The following is a 19,109-nucleotide window of genomic DNA, read 5'->3' on the forward strand; positions in this document are numbered from 1 at the left end:
AAAAGAAAAATGATCGGATATATGAAAACCGATAGAGTACAATTTAATAATTAAGAAACAAACAAAAAATAAACAACTAAATAACAAACCAAATGAACAAAACCAAAAAATAATTTCAAGGAGATTACACAAGACGATAAAAATTTTCAGCACATCCATTACTTATCCCAGAGCAGTTCCATTTACAAAACAAAAATTAAGTGGTGTTTCAGACATCCTTTAAAACCTTGTACAGAGAAGCATTTTTTTGCCAAAAGGGAATATGTATTCCATAGTTTGACACCCCTGTACCGTATTGCATATTTAGAGATGTGGTTGAAGCTCTGCCAGCGGTGGGAGTTGAAGATGGACCCCACCTAGTCGCGTGTCGATGAATGGCTCTCATCGATACCAGGGGCGAGTCGCCCCAACGACGTGGCTCCTTTCTGCTTCAAGGAGGGAAAAAATGACACCCACTATACGACCCGTTTTTGGTTTTATGTACATATGTCACCCAGACCCATGCTCCCCCACTGATGTCACCACATGGTGACACTTGCAGTCACTGCTGGAGACAACTAGGCTTCAGGAGTTTCACAAGAAGAGTTGGACTGGGGAGGGGTCTCTGCACTCTTCTTAAACTTCTGGAAGAATCTCCTGATGGGTCCCTTCTTCTTCTGTTTCTCTCTCTTTGTGTTCTCCAACTGCACTTCCAAACTGTGAATCTGGCCCATCAGGGCCTCGGTGGAAGCCTTCTTCTCCTGCTCCGTTCTGCAGAGCCTCCTTCATGTCAGAGATCTCCTGCAGGAGGCAGGACTTCTCTCTGCTCCACAGCTGCATCTCGTTTTGCAGCACCTCCTTCGCCTCCTGCACCTGCTCCTTCAGCTGGAAGCTGATCTCCAACTGCGCGGCCAGGAGGAGGGACTTCTCCTCCCACTGGCGCTCCTGGTTGCCCATCTCCTCCTTCATCTGCAGCAGAGCAGCCTCTTTCTCCTCCTTCATCTGCAGCAGAGCAGCCTCGCTCTCCTCCTTCATCTGCAGCAGAGCAGCCTCTTTCTCAGCCTCTTTCTCCTCCTTCATCTGCAGCAGAGCAGCCTCTTTCTCCTCCTTCATCTGCAGCAGAGCAGCCTCTTTCTCAGCCTCTTTCTCCTCCTTCATCTGCAGCAGAGCAGCCTCTTTCTCAGCCTCGCTCTCCTCCTTCATCTGCAGCAGAGCAGCCTCTTTCTCCTCCTTCATCTGCAGCAGAGCAGCCTCTTTCTCCTCCTTCATCTGCAGCAGAGCAGCCTCTTTCCCCTCCTTCATCTGCAGCAGAGCAGCCTCCGTTTCCTCCACTCTCTGGGTCCAGTTTTCCTCGGCTTAGTCTCTGCAGGTCCTCTCGGCTGAGACAGCCGCCTGCAGCTCGTGGATCTTTTTGGTCGCAACTATGCGCAACTTGGCCTTTTCACCCACTTCTTTCTCCTTTTGAGCTCGTTGGGATTTGAGCTGTTTTCACACCTGCATCAACTCCTTATTCTTATTTTGCAGCTGAGCCTGTAACTTGTCCATCACCGCCCTCATGTCGCTCATCTCCTGCCGTTGCTCTGTCCATAATCTCTCCGTGAACTCTCTCTGCTCCCTTTCGCGGTACAAGTCCTCCTCCACGAGAGAATCTTTGTGTTGTTCTCCTCTCAGATACACGATCTCGTCTGACATTTTCCTGGTAAATTTTTCCAGGTCCTGTATGCGTTTGTCCTTGTCTTCCAGTATTGTCTGAAACTCGGACTGTGACATCGGGAACCCGCAGTCTTGACTGCGATGGCGGCTCTGGTCTCCTTCCGTGACCTGCTGCTTCTTCTCGTTGGCAGACTGAACATCTGGAAGTCCAGCAGCTGCAACAGGTTTTTCAGATGCAGCTGCAACATGTTGTTCAGATGCAGCTGCAACAGGTTTTTCAGATGCAGCTGCAACAGGTTGTTTAGTAGCAGCTGCAACAGGTTGTTCAGTTCCAGCTGCAACAGGTTGTTCAGTTCCAGCTGCAACAGGTTGTTCAGTTCCAGCTGCAACAGATTTTTCAGATGCAGCTGCAACAGGTTGTTCAGATGCAGCTGCAATAGGTTGTTCAGTTCCAGCTGCAACAGGTTGTTTAGATGCAGCTGCAACAGGTTGTTCAGGTGCAGCTGCAACAGGTTTTTCAGATGCAGCTGCAACAGGTTGTTCAGGTGCAGCTGCAACAGGTTTTTCAGATGCAGCTGCAACAGGTTTTTCAGGTGCAGCTGCAACAGGTTGTTTAGATGCAGCTGCAACAGGTTTTTCAGATGCAGCTGCAACAGGTTGTTTAGATGCAGCTGCAACAGGTTGTTTAGATGCAGCTGCAACAGGTTGTTCACGTGCAGCTGCAACAGGTTTTTCAGTTCCAGCTGCAACAGGTTGTTCAGTTGCAGCTGCAACAGGTTGTTCAGTTGCAGCTGCAACAGGTTTTTCAGATGCAGCTGCAACAGGTTGTTCAGATCCAGCTGCAACAGGTTGTTTAGATGCAGCTGCCACAGGTTTTTCAGATGCAGCTGCAACAGGTTGTTCGTATGCAGCTGCAACAGGTTGTTTAGATGCAGCTGCAACAGGTTGTTCAGATGCAGCTGCAACAGGTTGTTCAGATGCAGCTGCAACAGGTTTTTCAGATGCAGCTGCAACAGGTTTTTCAGGTGCAGCTGCAACAGGTTTTTCAGGTGCAGCTGCAACAGGGTTTTCAGATGCAGCTGCAACAGGTTTTTCAGATCCAGCTGCAACAGGTTGTTTAGATGCAGCTGCAACAGGTTGTTCAGATGCAGCTGCAACAGGTTGTTCAGATGCAGCTGCAACAGGTTGTTTAGATCCAGCTGCAACAGGTTTTTCAGATGCAGCTGCAACAGGTTTTTCAGATGCAGCTGCAACAGGTTGTTTAGATGCAGCTGCAACAGGTTGTTTAGATGCAGCTGCAACAGGTTGTTCAGATGCAGCTGCAACAGGTTGTTCAGATGCAGCTGCAACAGGTTGTTTAGATGCAGCTGCAACAGGTTGTTTAGATGCAGCTGCAACAGGTTTTTCAGATGCAGCTGCAACAGGTTTTTCAGATGCAGCTGCAACAGGTTTTTCAGGTGCAGCTGCAACAGGTTGTTCAGATGCAGCTCCAACAGGTTGTTTAGATGCAGCTGCAACAGGTTTTTCAGATGCAGCTGCAACAGGTTTTTCAGATGCAGCTGCAACAGGTTTTTCAGATGCAGCTGCAACAGGTTTTTCAGATGCAGCTGCAACAGGTTTTTCAGATGCAGCTGCAACAGGTTTTTCAGATCCAGCTGCAACAGGTTTTTCAGTTACAGCTGAGCAGTCACAGTGTCTGTCTGTGAGAACAAGTCTATTAAATCACAGAAAAATATGTTTTTCATTATGGAAGAACAATTTTATTTAACAGAGACTGTATTCCAGCATTAGGATAGCAGAACAAAGGTGGGGCTACGAAATGTCTTACATTTCTTACAGTGGAACACAAGCTCCTTTTACACACTTAGGGCCCGATTTACTAAAGGTTTGCATGCGTAAAAACGTGTGCAAACTTGACAGCACCCGCAAACCAATGTGCGAGCTGATCTACTAACAGCGTGCAAAGAGGACTGCGTCTCTGAAATGCGCAAAATTGCACACGCAATTCAGTTAGTACTTTTGCCCTGAGGAATAATCAATATGGGGCGTACCCGGCAGAAATCCTAAATACTGGGAGGGGAAGATGCATATTGGTCCATTTACCACGCGCAATGAGATTTACCAAGCCTGAAAGTAATTGCGCGTATTGTGATTGCGTCTGTATTTAATACGTTTGAAAGGAAGGTGCTAATCTGCTGCTGCCGTTATTGTGGCAAGGAGGCGACATCCAAAATCAAAGAATATGCAGAGAGAGAGTCTTTATTCTGCTGCATGCTATTTTAAAAATGGTTGCACAAGTTTTATTAAAGGCCACTTTTTCTTTAGTTCTCCGCCTTATATCTTGCCACCTTCTTTTAATGTGCCCCTCTCCACTCGCCCACAAGCAGGCCAAGCCTTTGTGCCAAAACTTTGTATTTTATTGATTACTTATCTTATTGAACGTGAAATCATCCTTCGTAAATTACATTTAATTAAAACCCGTGCTTATTAATCACAAAACACAGGTTAAACATCATGACCAAATCCGCTCCGACCCGCTGTGTCAGTGATCAGCGCAGAGACTGCAGCTTCGCCTGAATTATGGTTCCGCGTTAATTCGACGGCGTAGCCGACGGCGTAGGGTCGCGGTGCGGCGTGCGTCGCCGCGTACCCTACGCCGTCGGTTCTGCGTTGGTGTGACGCGGAACCATAAATCAGCCTTTAGTGTGCGCTCTGTGCTGTTCTGAACACTTCTCTTCTCTTCTTTCGGCCATATGATGGTCCCGTCTGTCACACATTTACTGTCAGTGTTTGCTATATAATATATTATATTTGCAATATACTGTGGACATCTGAATAAAAACTTAACTCATAAATAGATGAATCAAAGCGCTCTCCAGCTCTGTGTCTGATTGTCTTTTTCTCCTCAGATCATGCCGAGCCAGAACCAGACGTTTTTCCGTTTTTTGTGTTACCAACTGCATTTATTCTATCGCAGGTTTTCTCCGATATTGCGTTTTCTTTTGGTAATGTTTACATTTATTTGCTGTAGTTCATGAATGTGTTTATTTGCCTCTTCCACTAATATCTCTAACTCCAACTCGTCAAATTTCATTTTGCGCTTGTGACTTGTGACTGTGCATTCCATCCACTCTCCATGGCGCAGAGTTTGCGCTCGCAAACCTTAACACACGCAACACCTCATTTAAATACTGCTGTTTGCACCTGTTATCAATTGCGCACGCAATCTTAGTTGATCACCCGTAAACCACGCAACAACAGCACGCGCAAACTTTTTCAGTGCACACGCAATTTAGTACTCTTTATTTAGGATCTTAGTAAATCGGGCCCTTAGCCTACAGAGAATATGAGCATATATTTTATTAGAAGTCATCGGGAGTCATCGTTTAACAACAAAGTAATTGGATTACAAGGTATACTGGTTCCGATTATATCACCTATCCAGCATACTCCTTGAGACCAAAAAAACTCCACATCTGGGCATTGCCACATTGTATGCAAGTAAGTTCCTATTTCTCTAATATTACACAAGGGGCAGATGGGAGTAGAGCAGAGTTGTAGTTGGCAGCGTTTCCTGGGAGTGTAGTAGAACCCTTCATGAGTCTTGATTCTCTGTAAAAACAAAGACCAGATTATTTAAATTCAAACCGAGTAGCGGATCTCAGCTCATCTTTTGATGTATTTGTATTAAAACTGCCTGTTGGAAAAGTTCCCCCTTGTGCAGGGATGTTTACGTCTCTTCTGGAGGACGTGGATCCCTGCCAGCTTCACTGTAACGACACAAAACAAGCCTGTTTGAGCTCAGCTCGAGTGCTGCTCGGCGTTCACTGAAGTGTGCTTCAGAATCAACAAAGACCGTAGAAAGGAGAAGTTCTGCACCACCTCTGTTTCTGGGTTCAATACTTCAATCCTTTCTTATCTGGTACCTGGTACCTGGTACTGTGTAGTACTTGGTACCTGGTACCTGGTATCTGGTACTGTGTAATACCTGGTACCTGGTACCTGGTACCGTGCAGTACCCTGGAGTCAGAGAGTCTTGGTATCCAAAGTACACAAAATATTTACACTGTAGCTTAATTTGCAGTCTATTAAACTATAGTACAATTTCTGGTTTTCACACTCATCATTAAGTTTAATTTTGTTTAAAAGAAAAACACACGCATCTGGGACCCTTTTCTGGAATATATTGGGGACAACGGTGCTCAAGCTCTTCGGAGCGGGCTTTATGGTCTAGCTTGGCCTGACATTGAAAGGTACATACATGTCCAGTTTCTGATATGTAACACGCTGTTACCCTGATATCATGTTTGATTACCCCTTCTGTCTTTGTTATTATTTATTTATTTACTTGTTACTTATCTTATTTATATTCACTAATTTTTGTAGGTGCGCCTTTTAGGTCTTTAAGTTTCACCCCCCGTTTTTTTTATTTGTTTTATTTTATTTTATTTATTTTTTATTTATTTTTTGTAACTTATTTTTTACTTTTTTTATTTACGGTTATTTTTTGTTACTTTTCTACTTTGATTTGTCTGTGTGGAGAGTGTGTTCCATGTTTTGGGGGGTGTTTAAAAAAGGGGGCATATTTCTGTAATATCGTTTAATTCTCGACTGTCTGACCATTTGAAAATGAATAAATATACTTTATAAAAGAAAAACACAGACCCTGTTAATCCAAAAATGGGCGGAACAAGCAGATCTGACTAGAACACGCCCACTTTAGCCCCGCAACCTCTACCGGCCAGTAAAGGAACTGCATCCACTGGCTGGATAACCTTCACATTAGAGCCCCCGTGTGGTTACAAGTGGTATCGCTACATATAGACTCATGAATATTTTTAAGAACTACTTTTATTTTATTTTTTTAAGAATATTTTTTTTAAAAACTGTCATCCATAAATTGAAAGAAAGGACGACAAATCAAAATATGATCCAAAGGTTGCTCTAGAAATCCTTCTTCTCCTGCACTTAGTGCCTTTTCTGCTCTTTTTTCATTTAGTCTGCAGGTCTCATTTGGTTTGAGTTTTTATAATTGAAGCTACTTTTCCCACCTACAAAATATATGCTATAATCAGATCAGAAGTGTTTGGAAACAAATGAAAATGCCTCTGTACACCATATAGGTGTGGTTTAAGTGATACCTTTCGGCACTTTTGACAGACTGTTAAGTCTTCAGTGTTCAAATTACTGAATAATCATTAATAAAAGTAATTTTTTTTCAAATGTGGATATAAGTAATTTGCAGTACATTAGTCCCAAATGTCCAAAATCACCCGGCTCCCTGTGATCTCTTATGAGATTATTAAACATCTGTAAATCACACATTTGCATCCTTTCTGGTCATTGTCTCCAAGTTATCACGCTGCACTCACCTGTGCATGTGAGGAATGATGTACAGGACCCAGATACAGGTCCACAGGTAGGAGACAAGAAGATTAATACGTTATTTAATGAAGAAATAAAAAAAGGGCACAAATGAAGCAGGAAACCTGAACTGAACAGAAGCAAAACTCACATTTACACCGACATGTTCTTAAACAGTAACCAACCACCTAAACGAGATCGGTACAACATGGGATAATCAATATTTCACAGGCAAGTCTTTATTAACTGTAACAGAGCCTCTTTTTAACTTTAATTGGTGCTGTGTTGTTCGTTTCTGTTTTATTGTTATTGTTGTTTCAACACTTAAAAAAAGATGAATAAGCCTAATGATGTCATTTGTGACTTTTCTATGAACATGTAAGCCCCTCCTGTGATGTGATCGCGTTGGCTGAGCCAGATTTCGGTTGGCTCACCTTGAAATGCCGTGAACAGAGGTGTCAAGTAACGAAGTACAAATACTTTGTTACCTTACTTAAGTAGAAATTTTGGTTATCTATACTTCACTGGAGTAATTATTTTTCAGACGACTTTTTACTTTTACTCCTTACATTTTCACGCAATTATCTGTACTTTTTACTCCTTACATTTTAAAAACAGCCTTGTTAATATATTTCATTTCGGCCTTTAAATAAAAACTATCCAGTTAAATTGCTCCATCCGGATAGAGTGAATTTGGTTGTGGTTGTTTCAGATGTTCTTGTCCAGTTTTGTTCTTATAGTAAGGGAAGCGTCTGAAAATCTGGGAACTAAATCGTTACCAAGAAATCTCTTCACCAATGTGTTTCTAAAGGTGTCTAATAACATGTCCTAAAAAGTTGAAATTCAACTCCTGGGGGAAACCTCATAAAAAACTGCACAAAGTCCGCATACCAATAACCGATTTTTGAAAAATTGAAAATGCTTAATTTGGCCTTAATTAACTTGTGAGGGGTCAAACTAGGGGTTTTTTATGATTCTGAGTTCATTTATAGCATTTGTTTTTCACTACAACCATTCCTTAGTGGAAAAACTGCCACACCATTTTTTGCATTTACATAAGATTGCATTTATTACGATTCGTTTCACATTAGTCAGAGCAAACAGTGATCCCCCTTGTGGAATGCTTTATGAGTCAATGTCTGAGTATTCCTCATCAATGCCATCACTTTTAAAGTAGTCATAGCTATCCATCCATCGTTCGCCGCTTATCCGTTCCCAGGTCGCAGGGGCAGCAGTCTCAACAGAGATGCCCAGACTTCCTTCACCCCAGACACTTCCTCCAGCTCTTCCTCCATCTCTTCCTCCAGCTCTTCCTCCAGCTCTTCCGGGGGGAGTACGAGGCGTTCCCAGGACAGCTGAGAGACATAGTCTCTCCAGCGTGTCCTGGGTCTTCCCCGGGGTCTTCCCCGGGGTCTCCTCCCGGAGCGACATGCCTGGAACACCTCCCTAGGGAGGAGGAACATGCCTGGAACACCTCCCTAGGGAGGAGGGACATGCCTGGAACACCTCCCTAGGGAGGATCCAGGAGGATCCGGTACAGATGCCCAAGCCAACTCAGCTGACTCCTCTCAATGTGAAGGAGTAGCGGCTCGACTCCGAGCTCCTCCCGGGTGACCGAACTCCTCACCCTATCTCTAAGGGAGCGTCCAGCCACCCTGCGGAGGAAACTCATCTCTAAGGGAGCGTCCAGCCACCCTGCGGAGGAAACTCATCTCTAAGGGAGCGTCCAGCCACCCTGCGGAGGAAACTCATCTCGGCCACTTGTATCCGCGATCTCGTCCTTTCGGTCACTACCCAAAGTTCATGACCATAGGTGAGGGTAGGGGCGTAGATTGACCGGTAAATCGAGAGCTTCGCCTTTCGACTCAGCTCCTTCTTCACCACGACGGTCCGGTACACCGACCGCATAACTGCGGACGCTGCATAACTCATAGTCATAGCTAATGAAAGTAATATACTTTGCATGTACACACAAATGTTACTGACCTCAACCGAGCCATCTGTAGCAATAGCCAATGCCTCTCTCACAATTAAAGTGTCAGCATCATTGTCACTCTGCACAACGGTGATGCTAAGCTTCTGGAATGTTGAAGAGAGGAGGTGAATGAGCTCACTCTTATTATGGCTGTTGTCCAAGAACTTTGCTCTTGGTGTCCAGTCTATCAGATCCGGTCGAATCTGGAGATCACAGCATGTTTTCTTGGTACATCGGATGTGGTCATGATCTTTTGGCGATCTGTTATAGCCATCAAAGACCACAATGATCTTTTGACAGTTACGGCCAAGATGCTGCAGGTAGCTTAGGTAACTGTTGGCAATCTCCTGCCAAGTCTGACCTTGTTCCCACTTCACCATGTAAAGAAGCCACCCACCATCAACCACCAAAGTGGAGCAGGGTTGTTTAGTGAGGTCAAGTGGATCAGTCAACTCCTTCAGGCTAGACTTGGAAAAGCCTGCTTTGTTTGCCTTGTCCATTTTATGATCTCTGTTGCTGAAAAGGGACAATGGGACAGGAGTCAGCTCATACTTCAAGCTTGTCTCAACCGTCATATCCCGTTGGGCAAAAATGATTAGTCGGTTAAACAACTTCAGTGAGTCAAGGTTTATCTTCTTTTCGTTGATCTTAGGGATCTTTCTCAGAGAAGAGAGGGCTTGCACCTTTGACTTCATCTCCATTGTTGATGTCGCTGACTGTCCATCCAGCTTCTTCTGCACCTCTCTCCCTACTTCAGCTGCTCTCTCAGCATTGACTGGGTCATCTGCTGTGCTTGTGAATCCTGTAGAGAAAGATACAAGCATCTCTTTGTCGCGTCCGTGGTCAAATGGGTTGTTCTCCTCAAACCATTGGAGGGCAGTGAATAATGTGTTCAGAAAAAGGAAAGAAAAAAATTCGACCTCTCTGACAGCTTTAATCCTGTAAAAACTCTGACCAATCTGTTTTTTGCGTCCGAATGGCACGGATTCGTCAGAGGACCAGAGGCTTGGCAGGGGGGAAAGAATCAATCAGATGCCTTCATTTTAAAGAGCATATTGCAGGTTAGGGTTTTTTCAAAAATTATACCTGACCTTATGTGAAAATGACTATGTGAGAAGTTAATGTAGGATTTAATATGTTTTACAAGACATAAGGGCACGTATTCAGAGGAAAAAGTGGCTGATTTTAGCGAAGCTCCTAAAAACGCTTTTTTTTTCCGAACACCGCGTCATATGACGTAGCACCAGGGAGACGTCTCCACAGCTCTGCCCCATCTGAGCGCAGACCCCGTACACACGTAGCCGGGTATCTGCTAAACCGAAGATATTTTCCTACGTTTGGACCTGTCATCCACATGAAAACGCAAATAAACGAATGTTTAAAAAAACTCCGGGCAAAGTGAAGATTTTTGAAAACTCCGTTTATGTAGATGCGTGTAGACACAGACAACCGGAGTTTTGCGTTTTCGACCGTCACATTATGCTCCAAAACAACAACAAATCTGCTCTGATTCTGACGTCTAACGTGTGACCTTTGTTTACTACAGAACTACAGATGATCCACCATCTGTTCTCCAAGCTATTTATTAAATAAATGGTCTCTGCTCTTGACGACCGTTTACTGCGTTACACCGACGCAGAGCCTATGCCGTAGGGTACGCGGCGACGCGCACCGTACGCCGTACCCTACGGCGTAGGGCTGCGTCGGTTTTAACGTGGCAGCTCCGTGGTGGGATACGGGGGGGACTCGGGCTCGTTACCGAGAAGGAGACTAAATAATAAGCTTGTTTTCTGTTTAGAAAGTACAAACGTAGACAGATTACAAGTACTCACCCATCTTTTAGGAGTTATTTTCGGAGTTTCTTTCAGGAGCGCACGGGCGGGTGCTGCGGTGAATAAAGGCTGATTTATGGTTCCGCGTAAAATCGACGGCGTACCCTACGCCGTAGGGTCTGCGTTGGTGTAACACGGACCCAAAAATCAGCCTTTTAAAAAGCGAGTTTCAGCTGTCAATCAAAAGAACGTGGGGGCCCTAACGGGTTCGTAATTATAAGGCTGTGGCCTGTCATATTTGTGTGAATACACATTCACAACCTCTTCAGTGTCACAACTAACATTAATATCCATTATTTTTCCTATTGTTGAAATTCACCGCGCTCCCTCCCGCTACGTCACTTCTGGTTCAGCTTTTTCGGATGCGGAAGTAAAATACTCTCACAAAAACAACTCCGGAGGTCACTGTAGTATATATTTATGTGTATTTCAATGAAAATTCAGATCCTACATTATTTGCTCTTTTTTTTGCTCTTATTTTGCTCTTTAAGTCCCGCCCACGCCCCCCTCTGCTTCCAGCCCCCGTGTCCACTTCCCACGGGTCTTCCTCGGCTCAGAGACCACTCCAGACCAACTGGCAACCGTGGCCTGACATCGGAGGGCCCCCGCCGCTCCCGGCTTCACCGCCGGCTCGCGGTCGGGAGGTCACGTCGATGTAATGGCTCGCCCTGCTAAAAAGGCTAAAAAAAGAAGGCCAAAGTGCGATTCTGCGGCGCAGGTTGTCCGCTACTGGGGATCTGCCACGGACCCCCAGTATGGGGGTCCGTGGGGATGGAGGCGTCTCCATCCCGGTGAGGGCGGAGAGCGCCGGTGCGGGTGGCGGTGCAGGTGGCGGTGCGCTACGGTGCTGTACAAGCTCTGGAGGCACGGCTACGCCGCAGGGTACGGCGTAGCCTATGCCGTAGGGTACACGGCGACGCGCACCATTCTGCGTTGGTGTAACGCGGAACCATAAATCAGCTTTCAGTGTGTGCTATGTCTGCTGTTCTGAACTTCTCTGTTGTGCTCATTTTGCTGGGACGTCGGGTCCCTCCGCCGAGACACAACTTTTGCGGTATGCGTTCATTGTTCATTGTGATATTTTTTTATATTTATAAAAAAAATAAAGGATCCCCATAACTTTAATTGGGTGGGCAGGACGCACGTTTGGGTGGACACAGCCCCCCCCCCCCCCTAAAACCGGCCTCGCTTACAGGTGAATGAGACATGGGGTAGTTTTGTTGAAAATGTGCTGTCCAAAATGTCCTGGAAAACTCGACTCCTGCAAATGCACGTTCCCCAGAGTTTGTGGGGGCGTGGCTTTGGACGGAGCGCTGACGGGAGGGGGAGGAGGGGGCGGGGCTTAGAGGAGGTGCCACTTTCAAATCTTGCTAGCTCTCCAACATCACAGACTATACCTTTAAGGTCTGCTCAATGCAGATGTCCCACCAGGTGCCAGACCAATCGTGGCTGGAATACCGGACAACATGGTTCCCATGGGCAGTGAAACGTTCAATGGTCTCTTTGTAACCAGGCAAAGTTTCCAGTTCCTTCATCAGTTCACAGTACAGCCGTGCACCTTTGGCATACTGATGATGGCCTGCAGCTGCAAAGATGTCCAGCATCCAGGTAAAAGCAGTATATTATGTCCATCCATGATCAAAAAAAGAAAAGGGATGCAAATGGATCCAGCATGTTTGGTCCTAAAGTTAACTCAAAACGTCCTCACGTTGAATACAAAAACAACTACAGCAACCATCACTAAACACTGACTTGGCCTATTCATCATGTCAAACAATAAAGAATAAACTATTATCTTTTTTTCTTTTTTTACATATGCTATGTGTGAGTGGGGGGCATTGCCGGGATGAACGATGACCTGGGAAAGTGGGCGTGGTTGTACTGAAAAATAAATAAATACTGAAAAATAAATACTTGCAATGAACTCAGAATATTGAAAAACCCCTAGTTTGATCCCTTGCAAGTTATTTAAGGCCAAATTAAGCATTTTCAAATTTTCGAAAATTGGTTATTGGTACCCCGACTTTGTGCAGTTTTTTACAAAGTTTCCCCCAGGAGTTGAATTTCAACTTTTTAGGACATGTTATTAGACACCTTTAGAAACACATTGGTGAAGAAATTTCTTGGTAACGATTTAGTTCCCAGATTTGCCAAATATCCCATAAGACAACCTTACTATACATCCGTTCCCTCAGATTCCTGCAACTAAACTTGGATGTACATTCCAATAAAGGTTAGGATAAATGATAACATGCCTCTGAAGTTTGACATTTTGCACCATTACAATACTTATAGGCAACTAGTCATCATATCTCCTGCTCTCTGAAACACATGTTAATGCTCAATAGTACACATATATGGTTCTTTAATATATTTGCATTATAATAAGATGCATTCATTTTCAATGGCTTTTTTCCCTATTACATTACTTTTACTTTTATACTTTAAGTCATTTTGAAACCAGTACTTTTATACTTTTACTTGAATAAAAAACTTGAGTTGATACTTCAACTTCTACAGGAGTATTTTTAAACTCTAGTATCTATACTTCTACCTGAGTAATGAATGTGAATACTTTTAACACCTCTGGCCGTGAAAAAGCAAAAAAATGAGTTTATTACAAGCTGTTCAAAGCACTTTTCACTTTTCAGCCTCCATGGGAAAATGCTGAAACCCACAAGTGTTTTTGAGGACTTTAATCTCACTTTTAATCAGTGATAAGAGGTTTCCTATCTGTTTCCCATTTCAGTTAACTAAATAAGTAAATCCAGAACAAAAACTGCCTGAAGTTGACTCTCAGTTGCACGTTCATGTAAAAGACCCACAACTTCAGAGGAGATTCCTTTATTTAAAAAAAAAAAAAAAAAAGAAGTATCTAAACAGTGCAATAACCACCTGCAGGGCAAATTCATGGTGCAATATTCACATATATTGACATGATTAAAAGATAAATGGTAAAAATACACGGTAAACCTGAGCTGCAGAGAACTGGAGACGAGACACGAAGACCTGAAGCTGCGTAACGTTACACCAGACTATTCTAAAACTGGCAAACAACAACAGAAACAAGCATCTTGGCACTGGCGTATCCCTCACTTCAGTCGGTAAATTCAGGAAATAAAACACACGACAAAAACGTACAATCTGTAAAATATGCATGTTAAAATACACAGATATTATTCAAGCATAAGTAAAAACACATGAAATGTCCTGCGTTATCAGGAACTGTGATGCAAACATTTCTTGGGTTTCCCATTGGCTACTGCGGTTTCTCAGCGAGGTTATTTTGTGAACCAGACTTCGTGCAGACGATGGAGGAACAGTTAGCGTCTCCTGCGAAGCTGCAGGACGGTTAAAACGAAAGGACTGGCAGCGATGTGCAGGTGGAGCCGTGTCACACAATGAGAGTGTCCCTGCTCAGTGCAGTGCTCTGTTAGGGAAATACAGTGAGAGCCAGAGTTTAGAGATGGTCACGTTCATGCTGGGTTAGTGATGACTGAGCTGCAGAAGACGTGCAGCCGCCGTGGCCGCGAAATCAAGCCTGATTCCACGGCCAAAACGACTTTAGCAACTTTAGTCAGCCAGAAAAGTGTTGTAGTAGAGTTGTAAGACTGTAATGTTTGAAAGAAAAGCTGGATTACAATTATAAGCTTTGATTCATTAGAAAATTCAAGTAAAAGAAAAAAAGGAAAAAAAAAAGGCTGCCACCACCTTCATATAACCATGAAATAATTAAGATACAGAGCAATTATTCAGTGTTACAGCAGAAATATAATGCACATAATAATGCAAGACATATTTAAATATTAGAGGATTGACAGGTTTTATTTTCTTTTTCTCTTATTGTCAACAAAACTCCTTTATGGACCAATACAAGAACTGACTCAACCTGCATTACTGGCTCAGGCCGCTGGGGGGCAGCAGAACACACAAACCAACAGTTTATTTATCTATTTTACACGTCCAGCAAATCATTTTACAACATATTTGGAGGTATTCTAACTATTTACTATGTTTGATCATTACGATTATCAGCTATTTCAGTGATTTTGAGCTTAATCCGCCAATTTGAGGCTGAATTGGAACAAATAGATACTGATGAGGACGATAAAAAACGACAAACACTGGAGGCTGAAACAGGAGACTCTACACAGGTAGTGATTCTCCATAAGCCCAGACGTTCTGTGTCATTTCTTAAAAGTTGATTTCAGTGTCTTTTCTCATAACAGTCTTATTTATGTTGTTTTACAATACATTTTTTGGTTTTCATTTTGTGCCTCAAGGTTATTTATGTTTCTGTACCCCATTATGGTTATTTTGCATCTTTTCATAGTTGTTTTGCATCTTATTTTGGTCATTTTTACATTGCTTTGTGCTCATTTTAATGTCTTTTCAGTCAGCCACTGTCTCTGAGCTTATTATGTGTCATGTTTGGAACATTTGAGTCTTTTTATGATTGTTTTGTGCTGCATTTTCTTTATTCTGCATGTTTTTGTTTTCCTCTTTGTGGCTATTTATATCTCTTTATTACTGTTTTGTGCCTCCTTTAGGCCTGTTTGTGTGTCTGTGTTGGTGATGTGTCACTCTTTAGTCACCATGCACACCTAATCTGCACCTAAATCCCTCTCTGGTCTCAAGCACTCATCGGTCAGACCGACGTATTGCTGATGTTTTGTTGACAATAAGAACATTTTAGGATGACCTCAGAGTAGGAATGGGCGATATTTTACCGTTCACGATAAACCGTCAAAAAAATTCCCCACAGTAAGAATTTGTCATCTCGCGGTAAAAACGATAAATTCCTGTTGATGATGTTTTTGTGTAAAACTGATTTTTGGTTCTGTGTTAAATCCACGCACAACGTACGTGAAGGAAGGAAGGAAGGAAGGAAGGAAGGAAGGAAGGAAGGAAGGAAGGAAGAAAGAAAGAAAGAAAGAAAGAAAGAAAGAAAGAAAGAAAGAAAGAAAGAAAGAAAGAAAGAAAGAAAGAAAGAAAGAAAGAAAGAAAGAAAGAAAGAAAGAAAGAAAGAAAGAAAGAAAGAAAGAAAGAAAGAAAGAGATGAAGGAAGGGAGAAAGAAAGAAAGAAAGAAAGAAAGAAAGAAAGAAAGAAAGAAATGAGCCAGAAAGAAAGAAAGAAAGGGAGGAAGAAAGAAAGAAAGAGATGAAGGAAGGGAGAAAGAAAGAAAGAGATGAAGGAAGGGAGGAAGGGAAAAAGAAAGAAAGAAAGGAGCCAGAAAGAAAGAAAGAAAGAAAGAAAGAAAGAAAGAAATGAGCCAGAAAGAAAGAAAGAAAGAAAGAAAGAAAGAAAGAAAGAAATGAGCCAGAAAGAAAGAAAGAAAGAAAGAAAGAAAGAAAGAAAGAAATGAGCCAGAAAGAAAGAAAGAAAGAAAGAAAGAAAGAAAGAAAGAAAGAAAGAAATGAGCCAGAAAGAAAGAAAGAAAGAAAGAAAGAAAGAAAGAAAGAAAGAAAGAAAGAAAGAAAGAAAGAAAGAAAGAAAGAAAGAAAGAAAGAAAGAAAGAAAGAAAGAAAGAAAGATAAATTCCCGTTGATGATGTTTTTGTGTAACAAACATGGCGGATCATAGTACAAGTGTACTAATTTAATTGGTTTTTGTTAATTCAATTGAATGGGTGTAGTTTAGTAGTATTTAGTATCTTTTAGAGCAGTGTTTTGGCTCCAAAGACTGAATGTGGTGATAGATTTATAGTTACAAAGATGGAGTTGAATTGGTATTTTTTTTATCGTCATTTTTATCGTTATTGGGATAAATGCCAGAAATTATCGTGATAATTTTTTTAGTCCATACCGCCCATCCCTACCTCAGAGTTCATTTACAGGATGATGAGTTTTTTTTAAAATCTTTTCCTGCTCTGCAGAAAAGGAGGGATGTCCTCTGTCCCGCTACAAGTAACTCACCAGGTTCCGGCTCCTGTCTCGCTCGTCTCTGCCGGACTGTAGCGTCTGGTTCTTCCCCGGCGGGGGCCGGGGGTGCGAGAAGGTCCTCATGGCCGTGTCGGCGGTCCGATACCTGTCCGACCGGGGGTGATCGGCCGTGCGGTACCGGTCTAGGGTCGGGTCGGCCCTGCGGTACCGCTCCATCTCCAGCTCTGAGTACGGAGGCAGGGGGTCCTCCTCATCCGGGCGGTTGCTAGGCGACCGGCTGTAGTAACTATCCTTTCCTCTGGAGCTGCCTTTGGAGGGGGTGTCACTGTCCTCGTCCCCCCTGCCGGCAGCCCTGTCCCCGCCCCGGCCCCGGGCCTTCCTCTCCAGCACGCTGTTGAGGAAGGTGTCGTCGTAGCCCCGGCCCTGGGGGGGTCGGGCGGGCCGGTCGCTGTCCCACGTGTCCCTCCTCTTCTGCTGCGAAGGTGACGGACTGCGGCGGCTCCAGCCGTCGTCTTCGTCCCGGTAGAAGCGCCGGGGGGGGCTGTAGTCCCGCTCGTAGGGCGGGAGCTCCGTCCGGCGTGGACGGGAGTTGTAGCACTGGGCGAATTCCTCCAGCTCGTCCAGGGAGCCGGTGCGGCCCCTCCTGCTCAGCGTCTTCCTCTGCAGGTGCTCGGACCGCGGGTTCCACCTGCGGCACAGCAGGGACAGAATCTCAATCAATGACTGCGTTTACATGCATCAATAACCCTTTTAAAACCCGAATACTGGCAATAACCCGAATTTGCACGGCCATGTAAACACCAATAACCCCTTTGAATAACCCGAATTTGCTCATATTCCGGGTTTTAAAAACCCTAATATGACCTCTGGGTTACTCCTTTTAAAACCCGAATATTGGGTCATGTAAACGCCTAACGGAATATCCCGATCAAACGGAACATGAATTTGTTTTCTGTGCATGTTCTTTTCGCAAGGAATCCTGGTCTTTTGAGTCCAGGAAGTTCTTCTAAACACGCGAAACGCAAGACCAGGAGGAGACTAATCACTTCATAAATGTAATGAAGGATATGAACATTTTGTCATTTGTAGACGGTAGAAAGTACCGGGATAGCCAGATTTACAAGAAGGTGAGCGTAAAGTTGCGCGAAGCAGCATTTGTTTTGAATTTGGATACAGGAAGAAGAAGCGGAAATGACGCTAATTGCGTCATCACGTTCTCCGCGCGTCGCTGGTTTGATCGAGACATCCTGAATGATTAATTACCATGTAAACGGAATATTCCGAATGTTTCAGTAACCGGAATATTAGCAATAACCCGAATTTTGACTGAATTTTAACATATTTACCATATTTACCTCATACTGCTGCACCTTTCACTTTTTTTTGTATAAACAAAAATTGTATATATGTTAATAAGAGCCATTTGTCTATTTACTGTTTGCAACTATTTAAGTCTGGGTTCAGTGAGCGAAACAACCAAAGTAAAATTCCCTGTCTGGCATGTTCATACTTGGCCAATAAAGCTGATTCTATTCTATTCTATTCTATTTATTTTTCCCAATTTCTCCCCGTCTTTGTCTTTTTCAATGGCACATTGGGTTTTCTTTTCCACGTCTATGTGGGAAAGTGTATCCAAAGATGGTTCTTCTTCTTCTCCCCCCGAGAGCAGATCCCCACGTTTCTCTATGTAACTTTGTTTTTAATTGACGTGAACCTAGAGCTCTGTGTTAACGGCATCAGCCTCTAACTCTGCAACTGCATCTTCTGGATCTGATTCCCCGCTGCAGCGACTGGGATTGAGGACTAATGTCACCCAGCAGAACTAAACCAGAGGAAACCACTGAAAACATGGACATTAAGGATCTTTGTTAGAACATCTCGTCTCGTTTTGGTCAACGTAAATGAAGACACATTTTAGCAGAGTTTTTATTTTGTAATCTACATTTTAGTCTTGTTTTTATTCCTCTACGATATTGCATTACATATTTAATTATCGTTATCGTCACATGACCAGCATTTTCATTGTGTCTCGTCTCGTTTTCCTCAGGTGATAAAGGTTTGTTTACGACGATATTTAGTCATAATTCTCGTTGACGAAAGCAGCTTTAATCTCAACGTGACGATTAACGGGAACGGATCGTGTTTCCGAGCACGGAAACGCCAAACTGCAGCAACAGCTGAAGACGTCAGCTGCTGACCTACTGACCCGGCCTCCGGAGTTACCTGCGGTCCAGCTCGTCGTCGGAGTGGGCGTCTCGGTCATATCTGGGCTTTCGGCTCTGCGGAGGCGGAGGCGGCCTGAAACGCTCGTCGTGGTCCGCGATGGGTGGGAGCGCCTTCATCTGGACCGTCTGATAGGTGTGTCTGAAGTCGTGGGTGGGTCCGTCGTGAAGGGAGCTCAGCTCCGACAGGCTGCTGACTGC

The 19,109-nt window shown here is 43.8% G+C and overlaps 1 protein-coding gene across 2 annotated transcripts in view; it reads right to left on the reverse strand.

Annotated features, from left to right (window-relative positions):
* Positions 1-16,510: 16,510 nt before the first annotated feature.
* LOC133446192 (immunoglobulin-like domain-containing receptor 2) overlaps positions 16,511-19,109 on the reverse strand; it is a 32,959-nt gene continuing 30,360 nt past the window's right edge. Inside the window, exons 8-9 of one of the 2 annotated variants that reach the window (XM_061724114.1) lie at positions 18,910-19,105; positions 16,511-17,374 (exon numbers count right to left, since the gene is read on the reverse strand). In XM_061724114.1, the coding sequence (XP_061580098.1) occupies positions 16,705-17,374; positions 18,910-19,105 (866 nt within the window). In that variant the 3' untranslated portion in view covers positions 16,511-16,704. The remainder of the gene's footprint in view (positions 17,375-18,909; positions 19,106-19,109) is intronic. The other variant, XM_061724115.1, reaches the window with a different exon arrangement.

This window comes from Cololabis saira, chromosome 6 (genome assembly GCF_033807715.1).
Source record: "Cololabis saira isolate AMF1-May2022 chromosome 6, fColSai1.1, whole genome shotgun sequence".
NCBI classification, from domain to species: domain Eukaryota; kingdom Metazoa; phylum Chordata; class Actinopteri; order Beloniformes; family Belonidae; genus Cololabis; species Cololabis saira.